General features: G+C 47.4%; 1 protein-coding gene across 3 annotated transcripts; it reads left to right on the top strand.

The window, feature by feature from the left end:
* Nucleotides 1-251: 251 nt before the first annotated feature.
* Nucleotides 252-12,072, top strand: LOC119911393 (synapse differentiation-inducing gene protein 1-like; the record flags this gene model as incomplete). 3 transcript variants are annotated; one of them, XM_038730287.1, is given in 5 exon segments in its annotated part: nucleotides 252-323; nucleotides 594-676; nucleotides 3,792-4,023; nucleotides 6,090-6,734; nucleotides 11,935-12,072. In XM_038730287.1, coding segments are annotated over 2 exon segments (699 nt in total), but the record flags the coding sequence as incomplete, so codon positions are not given.
* Nucleotides 12,073-13,965: the final 1,893 nt, after the last annotated feature.

Raw genomic sequence — 13,965 nt, 5'->3', positions numbered from 1 at the left:
TAGATTTAGTTTTCCCTAAATGCAAAGACAATTTATTCCCCATCAGCCATTCACAAATGTTCTTTAACTCATCACTTAAATGGTTCTCAATAACTTATCCTTGTGGGAGAACACCAAGGCTGAATCGTCCGCATAGAGAAAAATATTACAATCGCAAACAGATTTCATGTAATTTATATACAAGAGAAAGAGCAACCGGAAATGCTGGTAAATCTGTGTATCGTGATGATGATATTAATAATGTTATTTTCATCCTTAGCACTGGAATTCTCCCTCTTTCCTGCTACATTACTGTGCTACAGGACTTTGTGTAACCCTGCAAAGTAGGCTTATATTTTATTCTTCTGTTAATTACATGCAAGGTAATTTAGGAACTAATGTCCACAGTTTGTTTGTTTGTTATTTTTAAAGGTGGACCAGGCCAGGCACTGTTTTCTATTTTAGGTTTTGTTTCTTAATTTGTTTTCCAGTCCAGTGTTAAGATGTCTGTTGCTCGGTTTAGTGCCCTGCTGTGATTGGAAGTGATGTTCCATCCTCTACTTTTGGATGGTGGTGTAAATACAGGTTGCTCTCCTCTCTCTGTACATCCACAGCTCGACTCTGTACAAGGCTGGTCCGTGCCGGCACACTGCCTCCCTGTCTGTGGTGAGACCGCACTGGGTGACATTCTGTAGTGGTGTGTATACTCAGCTTTGACACTGCATGGTATTTTGCAGTGAATAGTCTTTTTCAAGGGTAGGAATGACGATGAAGCTGCACACAGCACTTGGGGGGTCATGAGGTCCAACACTTCTGATGCATTAATAACAGCATACAGCCTTGGACCTAAATGTATTATCTTCATGTGTTCAAGGTTCAGTGTGTAACATTTCTGAGGATCTATTGACAGAAATGCAATGTAAGATCCATAACTGTGCTCTCAGTGGTGTATACAGACCTTACATAATGAATGAATTATGTTTTTATTAATTTAGAATGAAACATTTCTATCTACACACACCGCAGGGCCTCTTACATGGAGCTCACCATGCTGCAGCGCCGTGTTTCTACAGGAGCCCAAAGGGACAAACTGCTCTACAGAGCGTGTTTCATCACTATGGTGATGAATATATTTAAAGAAGAAGAAGAAGCAGTCGTCCCGTTTATTAGAAGTAAAAAGAAAAGTGAACAATAGATACAATAGAATAGTTACTAGTGACAAATAAATAACTACTTGTTGCTTTTAAATAGATTAGTAAGTTGTGAGGAATAAATAACAAAGGAATTAAAAGGTCTTGTCATACCAAAAGTAATATTTAGCACAAAAGCCGACAGAGCGTGTCGGACACCGTGGCTTCTCTCACACACCTGCAACAGGAGGGGGCAGCAGTGGCTGAGCTGTTGGCTGCAATGCCCAACTCTCACCACAAGATGCCACTGAAACTTACACACTGAACCTTTAAAGAAACAAAGCTGACACCTTGAATTTGCTCTAGTTAGTTATTAGTTAGTTATTAAGTTTTTTATGATCTGTAGTATTTTCACCAGCTCTGGTGTTCCTGCTGTAGTTTAGTGCTGTTATTCTACTTCCTGGTTTCTGCAGCGCCCTCAGCTCCTCTGCTTCCTGCGTCCATGTCTCTGCACACTGACAGAAATAAGTGGTTCATTTTTAAAGTGAGTGAATTATTCAGTTCTTGCAGGTCAGTTGGGGCCCCCTGCAGTCTGGAGGGCGGGGCCACCGCTGATCATTAGTTGAGGTTCATAAGTGTTGAACACAAGATCACATGTTCATATGCTGTGTTTATGAACCTGTCATGAGGAGGAGCTCTGAGGTATGGCAAGCCATTAGTGCCAAAAAACGTCACTCTTGTAGCATGTTTAGTTAACAAACATGCTACAAGAGTGACGGCGTAAAAAACGACATTTTCTAAAATGATACTTAGCTCCGCCCTGTGCATTTTACAGCCACTAAATTTGAACTGATATCAGCCAATCAGTACAGAAGAAGAACAGACCACACTAATTCAGCACTGACCTACTTTGCTGTGATCGTAGCCACCCAAAGGCAGGAAGTAACCACAGACTGGAAGTTCGTGGGCAAAACCTTCAGTTCTTGGGGCTGTTTGAACTTCAGCTCTTTAACTGGCTGACTGGATGTGCACAGTGGGGCTGCTGTGGTGATGCTCTTCTTTTAAGAGATGGGGACAGATAGGCTTCCCAGTCATCTGAGCGGTGCCATCCACGTTGTAGCTAGTGGATGGAAGAATTGAAAAGGGAAAAGAGGGACAGAATTTTAATAGATTACAAAGTATATCTTCCACAGTGTAAAGGTAAATGTTCCAACACCACAATGTAGAGAGATTCTTTATGTCAAAAGTCCTACATTCAAATTTTAAGATGAAAAGTAAAGCTTATTCTAACTACTTTATATTTTGCTGTGTGGCTTTATCTGTGAAAATACATCCATACTCTAGTTTTTGAATATGTTTTTAATTTATAATCTGCAGTGTAACTAGTAACTAAAGCCATCAAAATAAATGTAGTGGAGTAGTGCCTCAAAAAGAAGAGTAATTGGGTGCATGTTCTTAGATACTTTTCACATAGCTAGATTGGTTACAGTTGTTCATTAAAATGAGCGTAATTATATTTTTGCATTACTTTTTTAATACCTTTACTGGACAATCAATTGTCTCTCACAAACAGTCTGACAGATTCTTTATCCTGGTTGTTCATAATTATGTCATAATAAAATTTAGTATAATTTGGGATGAACTTTGGGATGAAATTTTGAATGTTTACACAGTAAAATAAATTTCAGCCTTTACTGATTAAACCGATTTCAATTTGTCATTATCAGCCAACATTATTCACAATGTAAAGATTGATGATTTCAAAACATGCATCTTATTATTTAGCTTAGGTGTCATCAGAAGGTATGCTTTCACAAAGAGTTCAGCTAACCTTTCTCAAATATGTCCATTTTGGAGGAAAGCAATGCAACGTTTTTTTAAACCAAGTATCTTAATAGCCTTCAGGTGTTTTTGGCTGAAAGCTAAGTTTTTGTAGCAACTTGTATGGTGTAGTGTTTTGGGGGAACATATATATTATGGCAGGAGTCCGGAAGGATAGCTTTGGATGAATAAATAAAAGGTTTCAAGCCAGGGAATAAATGACGAGCTGTGTTTCCCCTGAATCGACTGATACACACGTCTATGTCAGGTTGCCTTTGGCCTGGATCATGCTGGATTTAGAATGACATGGTAAAACAAAGCTTTGTAGAAACAAGGGTAGGCTCGCTATCAATACTACACCGACTGAAGGGCTCATAAAGATAAAGATAGTTGTTCCATGTATGGTGATTACTTACATTCTTTATGTTTGTATGTTCTATTTTAGGAGATACTTTAAGTGACAATAAATAAAATGCAAATTAATCATTTACGTCAAATTTGATCTAAAATCATCAATCAATAGATGTTAGAAGCTATAACCTAGAGTAGCTCAAATTTTAGAACTGTAGTCAATTCACTTGATCAGTCTGGGACTTTTGTGTTGAGTGTTTCATGCTTGTCTGTGGTTACTTCCTGCCTTTGGGTGGCCACGATCACAGCAAAGTAAAGCTTAGTAACTAAACATGCTACAAGAGTGACGTTTTTTGGCACCAATGGCTTGCCATACTGAGGGGCGTTAGGACCATGGGGAGGAAATCTCTGCTGCCACACACACCTCCTCTGTATGCAGCGCACGTGCCTCCTCCTCCGTGTTCAGTCAGTGCACGTATAGCTGCTGATGCTCTCTCCTCCTCTCTGCAGGAGGAGAATCGTCCTCCGAGCAGACGGACACCTGTCTGTCTGTCTGTCTGTCTGTCCTCTCTTCCCGTCTTGGAGCACCGGACCATCACACCGGGACTCTCTCGGCTGCTGAACGCGGCTGAGAGCGCACGGAGGGCGGCCGGAGGACGGGGGAAGGGTCGGAGTGAAGCCTGGATCTACTGATTGATTGGCTGCATCGATGGATGCGCGGTGTCACGTCTCACCTTGGGAGGTGAGTGTGTGCGCGCGCGTGTTTTGTCCTCTCGTTATCACACGACCTGTTTAGCATCGCCGGGATGGCATCACAGCTGGTGACACTGTAGGCATTCAGGTTTCCAGGAGCCCTGATGAGATTTACCTACATATATACACGGGCTGTAGGGATCTGCGCGTGTATGTGCGCACGCGTGTGTTGGGGGGGGGGGGGCTTTGAAGCTCAGCTTTATTGTTAATGTGCATGGATTATTTTATTATTTATATAGAAAGTAAACGGGCCAACCACCTCCAATATTCATCACAAATACTTTTACTCAGGTAGAAGTATTGTTTCCCTGATTGGTCAGTTGATGATGTCACATGTTGAAGCCTCAGTGTTCAGTGAAGCTGAAAATAAATCTCCTCCTCCACAGTAAAAGTCATGAAGTTAATCCAAAAGCAGAAAAGCAGCAGATAGAGAAAGTGGAAGCGTTTAGTGAAAGAAGGGGAGAAGAAGAAGGTGGAGGGGAGGAGTTTACAGGAACAGGAGAGGTTCAGTTGTCATGACGTCAGGACATCTTGCTTCTGTTATTGAAGCTGACATGCTCAGTGCGTTCTGGACAGGAACCAGGTGACCCTGTTCTTCTTCTTCCTCCATCAGTCCTCCATTTCTCTACTAACATTTGTATTTCTGCAGTGTTGATCTGTGAGACTTGAATTGGTTGCAGCTGGACTGACCCTGGACCCGTGTTAATGAGCTCAGTCTGACCTCCAGCCTCACCAACACACAGCTGACTGAATGCAGGATGCTGATCTCCACACACACAGTCATGCATGTGTCTGTAAGGGTTTCAAAATGGTGTGTTCAAGGACACTCTGACATCTAACATCTGCTGCTGAACCCTTCTTATGCATGAAATCACCAGAATTTTGAGTTCGGTGTCCCTGAACGCAGCACCAAGTAAAAGTTGCAGCCAAGCGGGAAGCTTCCAGTCCACAATGCGGAAGTCCCTGAAACCTGCATTCTATTGAAAATCCAGCAGACCTGTCAATCAGGCTAGAGCCGACTCGAACCCTCGGCACTGTGTAAATTTAACCTCCATTAGGAGTCGGCTGTTCACTTTCTCTGGTGAGTGCATTTAGTTTTAAGACTGTAGTTCACTAGACAGAGTTATCAGCCCTGTTAAAATGCACCTAGCTAAGCAAGCTCGCTAGCTCCGCACACGGCCGTTGGCTCCCCCAACTTGAGGCTTCAAAATGGCAGTCCACAAACCAACAGGTGACGTCATTTCTTATATACAGTCTATGGTTGCAGCTGATTTGTAGAAACTTGATGGAGTCGCAGTTTAAAAGCCTCTGATCTCAAATACGTCCTCCAACCTAAACAACAACACTGGCAATTTATCCATGCCTCCCAAAACGACGCATATGACCGTTATCTTTGCTAACACGTGACATTAAACGCGTGGTTAAAGGTGTGAAATGGTCACAGTTTGGTTCAGTTTAGGAAAAGGTCTTAGTTTGGGTTAAAACAAGTAAATAATGGAAGTCACGTGACAGAAGTCAGTATCATTATTTAACTTAAAAATAACATTGACAAGGTTTCACACAGGACTCAAACGCCGTTCTCCTGAGTGTAAGTCCAGGGTTTGACCCATCCACCTCCTCACATGGACTTCACCATTTATAATATGGTACCTGCTCTCCTCTTTGCTACTGTTGCCACTAGAGGTCGTAGCAAGTTGCTGCTCAAACCACCTAGATTATCATTTGTCAGGTGAGGCCTCTCCACAAACACCAGAATTGTCTTTGAAAGTCACACGAAGGCTGCAGAGAGTTAAATCACCTGCTGTAGTGCTGTGCAGTGGGACCAGACTGAAACACGGCTTGTGATGAAATGTGGTTCAGACCGAACTTTGGTGATCTTCTGAGTGTTCCTGTAGCGCCACCATCAGGTCCACATGCAGCTGTGTCAGGATCATCAGCATCCGTTTTCGTTAGTCGAGTTTCTGTCTTTAAACTGCCGGAGCAGAGGAGGACACATCTTCTCCTCCTTCCAAGGTCCAACAGTGTTTTCTGTTTCTGTTTCTCTGGAGAGTTCAGCCTGCGATGCCGGGCCCCTGAGCCCTGACCCCTCTGAGAGACCCCTCTGAGAAGGAGGAGCGACCAGCAGAGCTCTGAGGAAGGATGGAGAGAGGAGAGGAGGAGGAGAGCCGAGGAGAAGAGGCTTCAACCTCCTCCAAACGGGGGAGAGCCTCGCCCAGAGGAGGAGGAGACGCCTGTAGACAAAATGGCCTCATCAACACACACATGCTGGGGGCGGAGCCTCGGGAGGCGCTGCTGTTGGTGTACTCAGCTCCTCAGTATCAGGGTCATGTGGTGGTGAACGCCCCCCCGCAGCAGGAGAGGAGCGGTGGAGGAGGAGGTGGGGGACCTCCTCAGCTCCTGAACCCCAGCGCTCTCCTCCATCATCAGGCGGTGTTGGACCCCCGCCTCAGGACGACCCCCGGCCTCCTCCTCTGCCCAGAGAACGTCCTGCGGGCGTGGGGGGAGGCCGGGGGAGGCGACTGCTGTGAGACCACCTTCATCGAGGGGCTCAGTCCTGACGCCTCCTCCCCAGCAGCCTCCTCCTCCACAAAGGAGGCGCTGCTGTTCGCCGACGGGAAGTTTCTGGACTTTTCTGGAGAGGACACAAAGATTCACACGCTGTCGTACGACATCGACGACGACGAGTTCCAGGAGTTGGAGGTGAGGACTTTATGTTTTTATGTTTCGTTGTCATCAGAAACGCTGCGGTAAAATGTGTACGTGTACGCCTCCGCCATCAAGTTAGCAAGAATAAATATGCAACGTCCAGTTAGACTTTTACAATAAAACTAGTGGGCATTGTTGGTTAGGTTTAGGAAAAGATCCTGGTTTGGGTTAAAATAACTACGTAACATCACTATAATCACAATGACTTTTTGTTTCATGGGGAACGAACATCAGCGTCCTGGGTGAAAGTCAAGTTTCTGGCCCACCGCCCACCCCAACCAGCCTCTGACTCTGACTCTTCTGTTAAAAAGCCTACACCTACCTTTAGCGCTAATAAATGACTGGCTGCCCAGTGCGTCACAAACTGACGCCAAGGGGTGTTGACCAAGCGTCAATATGGGACGACTTGGGACTGAGAACGGGTTGGATAGATGTGGATAAAACAGCTAACAGAAGATGAACATTAAAGCAGCCGCTGCAGTTCCTCTCACAGCCACTAGATGTTTTACAGAGCTCTCCACAGATCACAACCCCCCATCCTCCACTGTCCATCCTGTCTTTAAAACCCCCATCCTCCACCGTCCATCCTGTCTTTAAAACCCCCATCCTCCACTGTCCATCCTGTCTTTAAAACCCTCCATCCTCCACTGTCCATCCTGTCTTTAAAACCCCCATCCTCCACCGTCCATCCTGTCTTTAAAACCCCCCATCCTCCACTGTCCATCCTGTCTTTAAAACCCTCCATCCTCCACTGTCCATCCTGTCTTTAAAACCCTCCATCCTCCACTGTCCATCCTGTCTTTAAAACCCCCATCCTCCACCGTCCATCCTGTCTTTAAAACCCCCATCCTCCACCGTCCATCCTGTCTTTAAAACCCCCCATCCTCCACTGTCCATCCTGTCTTTAAAACCCTCCATCCTCCACCGTCCATCCTGTCTTTAAAACCCCCATCCTCCACCGTCCATCCTGTCTTTAAAACCCTCCATCCTCCACTGTCCATCATGTCTTTAAAACCCCCATCCTCCACCGTCCATCCTGTCTTTAAAACCCCCCCATCCTCCACTGTCCATCCTGTCTTTAAAACCCCCCATCCTCCACCGTCCATCCTGTCTTTAAAACCCTCCATCCTCCACTGTCCATCATGTCTTTAAAACCCCCATCCTCCACCGTCCATCCTGTCTTTAAAACCCTCCATCCTCCACTGTCCATCCTGTCTTTAAAACCCTCCATCCTCCACCGTCCATCCTGTCTTTAAAACCCCCATCCTCCACCGTCCATCCTGTCTTTAAAACCCCCCATCCTCCACCGTCCATCCTGTCTTTAAAACCCTCTATCCTCCACCGTCCATCCTGTCTTTAAAACCCCCATCCTCCACCGTCCATCCTGTCTTTAAAACCCCCCATCCTCCACCGTCCATCCTGTCTTTAAAACCCCCATCCTCCACCGTCCATCCTGTCTTTAAAACCCTCCATCCTCCACCGTCCATCCTGTCTTTAAAACCCCCATCCTCCACCGTCCATCCTGTCTTTAAAACCCTCCATCCTCCACCGTCCATCCTGTCTTTAAAACCCCCTATCCGCCACCGTCCATCCTGTCTTTAAAACCCTCCATCCTCCACCGTCCATCCTGTCTTTAAAACCCCCCATCCTCCACCGTCCATCCTGTCTTTAAAACCCTCCATCCTCCACCGTCCATCCTGTCTTTAAAACCCCCCATCCTCCACCGTCCATCCTGTCTTTAAAACCCTCCATCCTCCACCGTCCATCCTGTCTTTAAAACCCCCATCCTCCACCGTCCATCCTGTCTTTAAAACCCTCCATCCTCCACCGTCCATCCTGTCTTTAAAACCCCCATCCGCCACCTCCATCCTCCACCGTCCATCTTGTCTTTAAAACCCTCCATCCTCCACCGTCCATCCTGTCTTTAAAACCCCCTATCCGCCACCGTCCATCCTGTCTTTAAAACCCTCCATCCTCCACCGTCCATCCTGTCTTTAAAACCCTCCATCCTCCACCGTCCATCCTGTCTTTAAAACCCTCCATCCTCCACCGTCCATCCTGTCTTTAAAACCCTCCATCCTCCACCGTCCATCCTGTCTTTAAAACCCCCCATCCTCCACCGTCCATCCTGTCTTTAAAACCCTCCATCCTCCACCGTCCATCCTGTCTTTAAAACCCCCATCCTCCACGTCCATCCTGTCTTTAAAACCCTCCATCCTCCACCGTCCATCCTGTCTTTAAAACCCCCCATCCTCCACCGTCCATCCTGTCTTTAAAACCCCCATCCTCCACCGTCCATCCTGTCTTTAAAACCCTCCATCCTCCACCGTCCATCCTGTCTTTAAAACCCCCATCCTCCACCGTCCATCATGTCTTTAAAACCCCCATCCGCCACCTCCATCCTCCACCGTCCATCTTGTCTTTAAAACCCTCCATCCTCCACCGTCCATCCTGTCTTTAAAACCCCCTATCCGCCACCGTCCATCCTGTCTTTAAAACCCTATCCTCCACCGTCCATCCTGTCTTTAAAACCCTCCATCCTCCACCGTCCATCCTGTCTTTAAAACCCTCCATCCTCCACCGTCCATCCTGTCTTTAAAACCCCCATCCTCCACCGTCCATCCTGTCTTTAAAACCCTCCATCCGCCACCTCCATCCTCCACTGTCCATCCTGTCTTTAAAACCCTCCATCCTCCACCGTCCATCCTGTCTTTAAAACCCCCTATCCGCCACCGTCCATCCTGTCTTTAAAACCCTCCATCCTCCACCGTCCATCCTGTCTTTAAAACCCCCATCCTCCACCGTCCATCCTGTCTTTAAAACCCCATCCTCCACCGTCCATCCTGTCTTTAAAACCCTCCATCCTCCACCGTCCATCCTGTCTTTAAAACCCCCCATCCTCCACCGTCCATCATGTCTTTAAAACCCCCATCCTCCACCGTCCATCATGTCTTTAAAACCCCCATCTCCACTGTCCATCCTGTCTTTAAAACCCCCCATCCTCCACCGTCCATCCTGTCTTTAAAACCCTCCATCCTCCACCGTCCATCCTGTCTTTAAAACCCCCATCCTCCACCGTCCATCCTGTCTTTAAAACCCTCCATCCTCCACCGTCCATCCTGTCTTTAAAACCCCCCATCCTCCACCGTCCATCCTGTCTTTAAAACCCTCCATCCTCCACCGTCCATCATGTCTTTAAAACCCCCATCCGCCACCTCCATCCTCCACCGTCCATCTTGTCTTTAAAACCCTCCATCCTCCACCGTCCATCCTGTCTTTAAAACCCTCCATCCTCCACCGTCCATCCTGTCTTTAAAACCCTCCATCCTCCACCGTCCATCCTGTCTTTAAAACCCTCCATCCTCCACCGTCCATCCTGTCTTTAAAACCCCCATCCTCCACCGTCCATCCTGTCTTTAAAACCCTCCATCCTCCACCGTCCATCCTGTCTTTAAAACCCTCCATCCTCCACCGTCCATCCTGTCTTTAAAACCCCCCATCCTCCACTCTGCAGCAGAATAACACACCTGTTGAATTCTAATGTGGAGAACACAGAGAGGAGGAGGACAGAATCTGCTGAGGGCTGATCCTGTAAATCTGTACTGACTTCAGTCTTGGAAGAAGTACTCAGATCCTTTACTTCAGTAAAAGTATTAGTACTGCTACTAAGTATTATCTCATGGTGCAGTAAAATGTTCCTGTCAGGGTTTCTCTGTTACATCTGATGTTTCTGGATTAATATTCCTGCTGCATTAATAAACTGCTGCAGATGTTTTAAGTCCTGTTGGGCAGTTTAATCTGCAGCAATGCATCATGGTCTATAAGATCAGCATGTGTTTTTAGCGTTGCTGTCCTGTGAGAACCACGTATCTCTCAACAGTCAGCCCTGCTGCTTTGAGGAGTTTTCACTGCGTTTACTTCTAAATATTCAGCCCGTCACTGTCCTAACAGCGTGTTGGGTTTTGAGCCTCTTTAGAGGAAGCAGATTTCATAATCTATCTAATTGAGCGCTCTGACATCCCTCCTCCCGTCCAGTGAGTTTGCAGCAGAATGAGATTAGCGAGCTGCAGCTCTCCGAACGACACATTTGGCCGCCTAACAGCCAATCGCTTTAGAGACGATTAGCTGGAAATGCTGTGATTTTGTCTCTGCAAAGTCCAGCTTTAATCTACTCTGTCCCTGTAATACCAGAGAGGGGGATTACTGACGGAGTGTGCGAACCTGCTCTTACTAAGATATTAGTGAGAGAAGTAGTTCAGCACAGGTGAAATTACTATCGTCCCGCAGAATATTTTCAGAATAAGAGTTTTGTCACAGGGACACCGACTCTGTTGTCGGTTTCCTGAACTAGAAGCCAGCAGATCTGATCTCTCTGCTCATCATGTGTGTTTATGACTGAGGAGTCAGACAGTGATGGAGCTGACTCTCTGGATGTAAGACAGCAGCTGATCTGTGGAGTACACTGGAGACTAAGACTATTTATATATTACCACTGTGCTAACTACAACCACTGACCACCTTTAATACTAACCATCTAAATGAACTAACTACTACCAACTAGACCATCCAAATGAAAACATGTGGCACAACCCTCCTCCAGTACACCAGGATTCAAAATATTTCATTTATAATAAGAATTAATTTTATAATATAATAAATTAATAATTTATTTTGTTTTAAAATATTTTATTTGTATACTTGGTTTCTATGGTGATCTATATTCACCTCATCACTGGCTAGAAACAGTCTGACACCCTGATGAAGGCGAGATAGTGTTTGGTGATGGCGTACTAGAGACAAGTTGTCCGACATGTCTCTTTTTGGACATGTTTCTTGGTCCGCTGTGTCCAGGGCGTTTATCAGCCAGAGCCTTAAAAACAACGCAAATTCCCAATTTCATATTCTATCATCATATATCTTTATGGAGTTAAATCTGCCTCTCAGACTACATACAGGTGACACAATCCCCCTCTGATTGGTGAAAGCCGTTGATGCCTGCAGACACTATTCAGGGCTGAAAATGTAATTATTTCTTTGCAGCTTTTGATAATTAAAATAGATTCAGAAAAACAGAACACGTATTCAACAATGTGTGATGATATTGATATATGATATTCTCCTAAAAAGTTTAGAATTCAACATCAATCAAAGGTGAGCCAGCGCTCTGTGTTTCTGAGCTACCTGTGTGTTTCAGAGTGATTACTCCAGCGAATCAGAGAGCGAGGATACCTTCCTGTTGATGCCTCCCAGAGATCACCTGGGCCTCAGTGTCTTCTCCATGCTCTGCTGCTTCTGGCCGCTTGGCATCGCCGCCTTCTACCTGTCTCACGAGGTGAGGACACGCCCACACACCTGACCCAACCTGATACATGTGAGGCTGGCCTGACAGAGTGCTCCACTAAATTCTGATGAGTCTAGTTAGTTTTAATGGCTTGTACTGAGTTACACTGACTTATTATTTCCCTGTACCCCTGAAGTTAGGTTGACAGGTGTAATACCTGCTGGAGAGAGAGAGTGCGTTCCTGGGATGGTCAGACTTCTGACAATTTGTAGTTTCCTGCTAAACAGCAACATCTGTGATGGAAGAAATGATGATCAGCAGCAGTGGGAGAAGTGGTTTGAGTATATTACCAAAACTAGTACCAGTACAAACAGTGGCATCAGCATTACAGTAATTCCAGCAGAAGAATTGGCAGATTAGTTGTAGTAACATCTCCAGCAGGAATTAGCAGTACTAGATGATGCGGTGCGTGTCACAGCTGATGCGTGCGTGTAACAGATGATGCGGTGCGTGTCACAGCTGATGCGGTGCGTGTCACAGCTGATGCGTGCGTGTAACAGATGATGCGGTGCGTGTCACAGCTGATGCGTGCGTGTAACAGATGATGCGGTGGTGTCACTGCTGATGCGGTGCGTGTCACAGCTGATGCGTGCGTGTAACAGATGATGCGGTGCGTGTCACTGCTGATGCGGTGCGTGTCACTGCTGATGCGGTGCGTGTCACTGCTGATGCGGTGCGTGTCACTGCTGATGCGGTGCGTGTCACTGCTGATGCGGTGCGTGTCACAGCTGATGCGGTGCGTGTCACAGCTGATGCGGTGCGTGTAACAGACGATGCGGTGCGTGTAACAGACGATGCGGTGCGTGTAACAGACGATGCGGTGCGTGTAACAGACGATGCGGTGCGTGTAACAGACGATGCGGTGCGTGTCACAGCGATGCGGTGCGTGTCACAGCTGATGCGGTGCGTGTCACAGCTGATGCGGTGCGTGTCACTGCTGATGCGGTGCGTGTCACTGCTGATGCGGTGCGTGTCACTGCTGATGCGGTGCGTGTCACAGCTGATGCGGTGCGTGTCACAGCTGATGCGGTGCGTGTCACAGATGATGCGGTGCGTGTAACATGATGCGGTGCGTGTAACAGACGATGCGGTGCGTGTAACAGCCGATGCGGTGCGTGTCACAGCGATGCGGTGCGTGTCACAGCCGATGCGGTGCGTGTCACAGCTGATGCGGTGCGTGTCACTGATGATGCGGTGCGTGTCACAGCCGATGCGGTGCGTGTCACAGCCGATGCGGTGCGTGTCACAGCCGATGCGGTGCGTGTCACAGCCGATGCGGTGCGTGTCACAGCCGATGCGGTGCGTGTCACAGCGATGCGGTGCGTGTCACAGCCGATGCGGTGCGTGTCACTGCTGATGCGGTGCGTGTCACTGCTGATGCGGTGCGTGTCACTGCTGATGCGGTGCGTGTCACTGCTGATGCGGTGCGTGTCACTGCTGATGCGGTGCGTGTCACTGATGATGCGGTGCGTGTCACTGATGATGCGGTGCGTGTCACTGATGATGCGGTGCGTGTCACTGATGATGCGGTGCGTGTCACAGCTGATGCGGTGCGTGTCACAGCTGATGCGGTGCGTGTCACAGCTGATGCGGTGCGTGTCACAGCTGATGCGGTGCGTGTCACTGCTGATGCGGTGCGTTCACTGCTGATGCGGTGCGTGTCACTGCTGATGCGGTGCGTGTCACTGCTGATGCGTGCGTGTCACTGCTGATGCGGTGCGTGTCACTGATGATGCGGTGCGTGTCACTGATGATGCGGTGCGTGTCACAGCTGATGCGGTGCGTGTAACAGATGATGCGGTGCTTCACTGCTGATGCGGTGCGTGTCACTGATGATGCGGTGCGTGTCACTGCTGATGCGGTGCGTGTCACTGATGATGCGGT

The sequence above is a fragment of the Micropterus salmoides genome, unplaced genomic scaffold (genome assembly GCF_014851395.1).
Source record: "Micropterus salmoides isolate LMB-PRFRI ecotype aquatic unplaced genomic scaffold, ASM1485139v1 Ms_hic_scaffold_2, whole genome shotgun sequence".
NCBI classification, from domain to species: domain Eukaryota; kingdom Metazoa; phylum Chordata; class Actinopteri; order Centrarchiformes; family Centrarchidae; genus Micropterus; species Micropterus salmoides.
The sequence above is the reverse complement of the archived record's forward strand: the minus strand, read 5'-3'. Positions and strand labels throughout refer to the sequence as shown.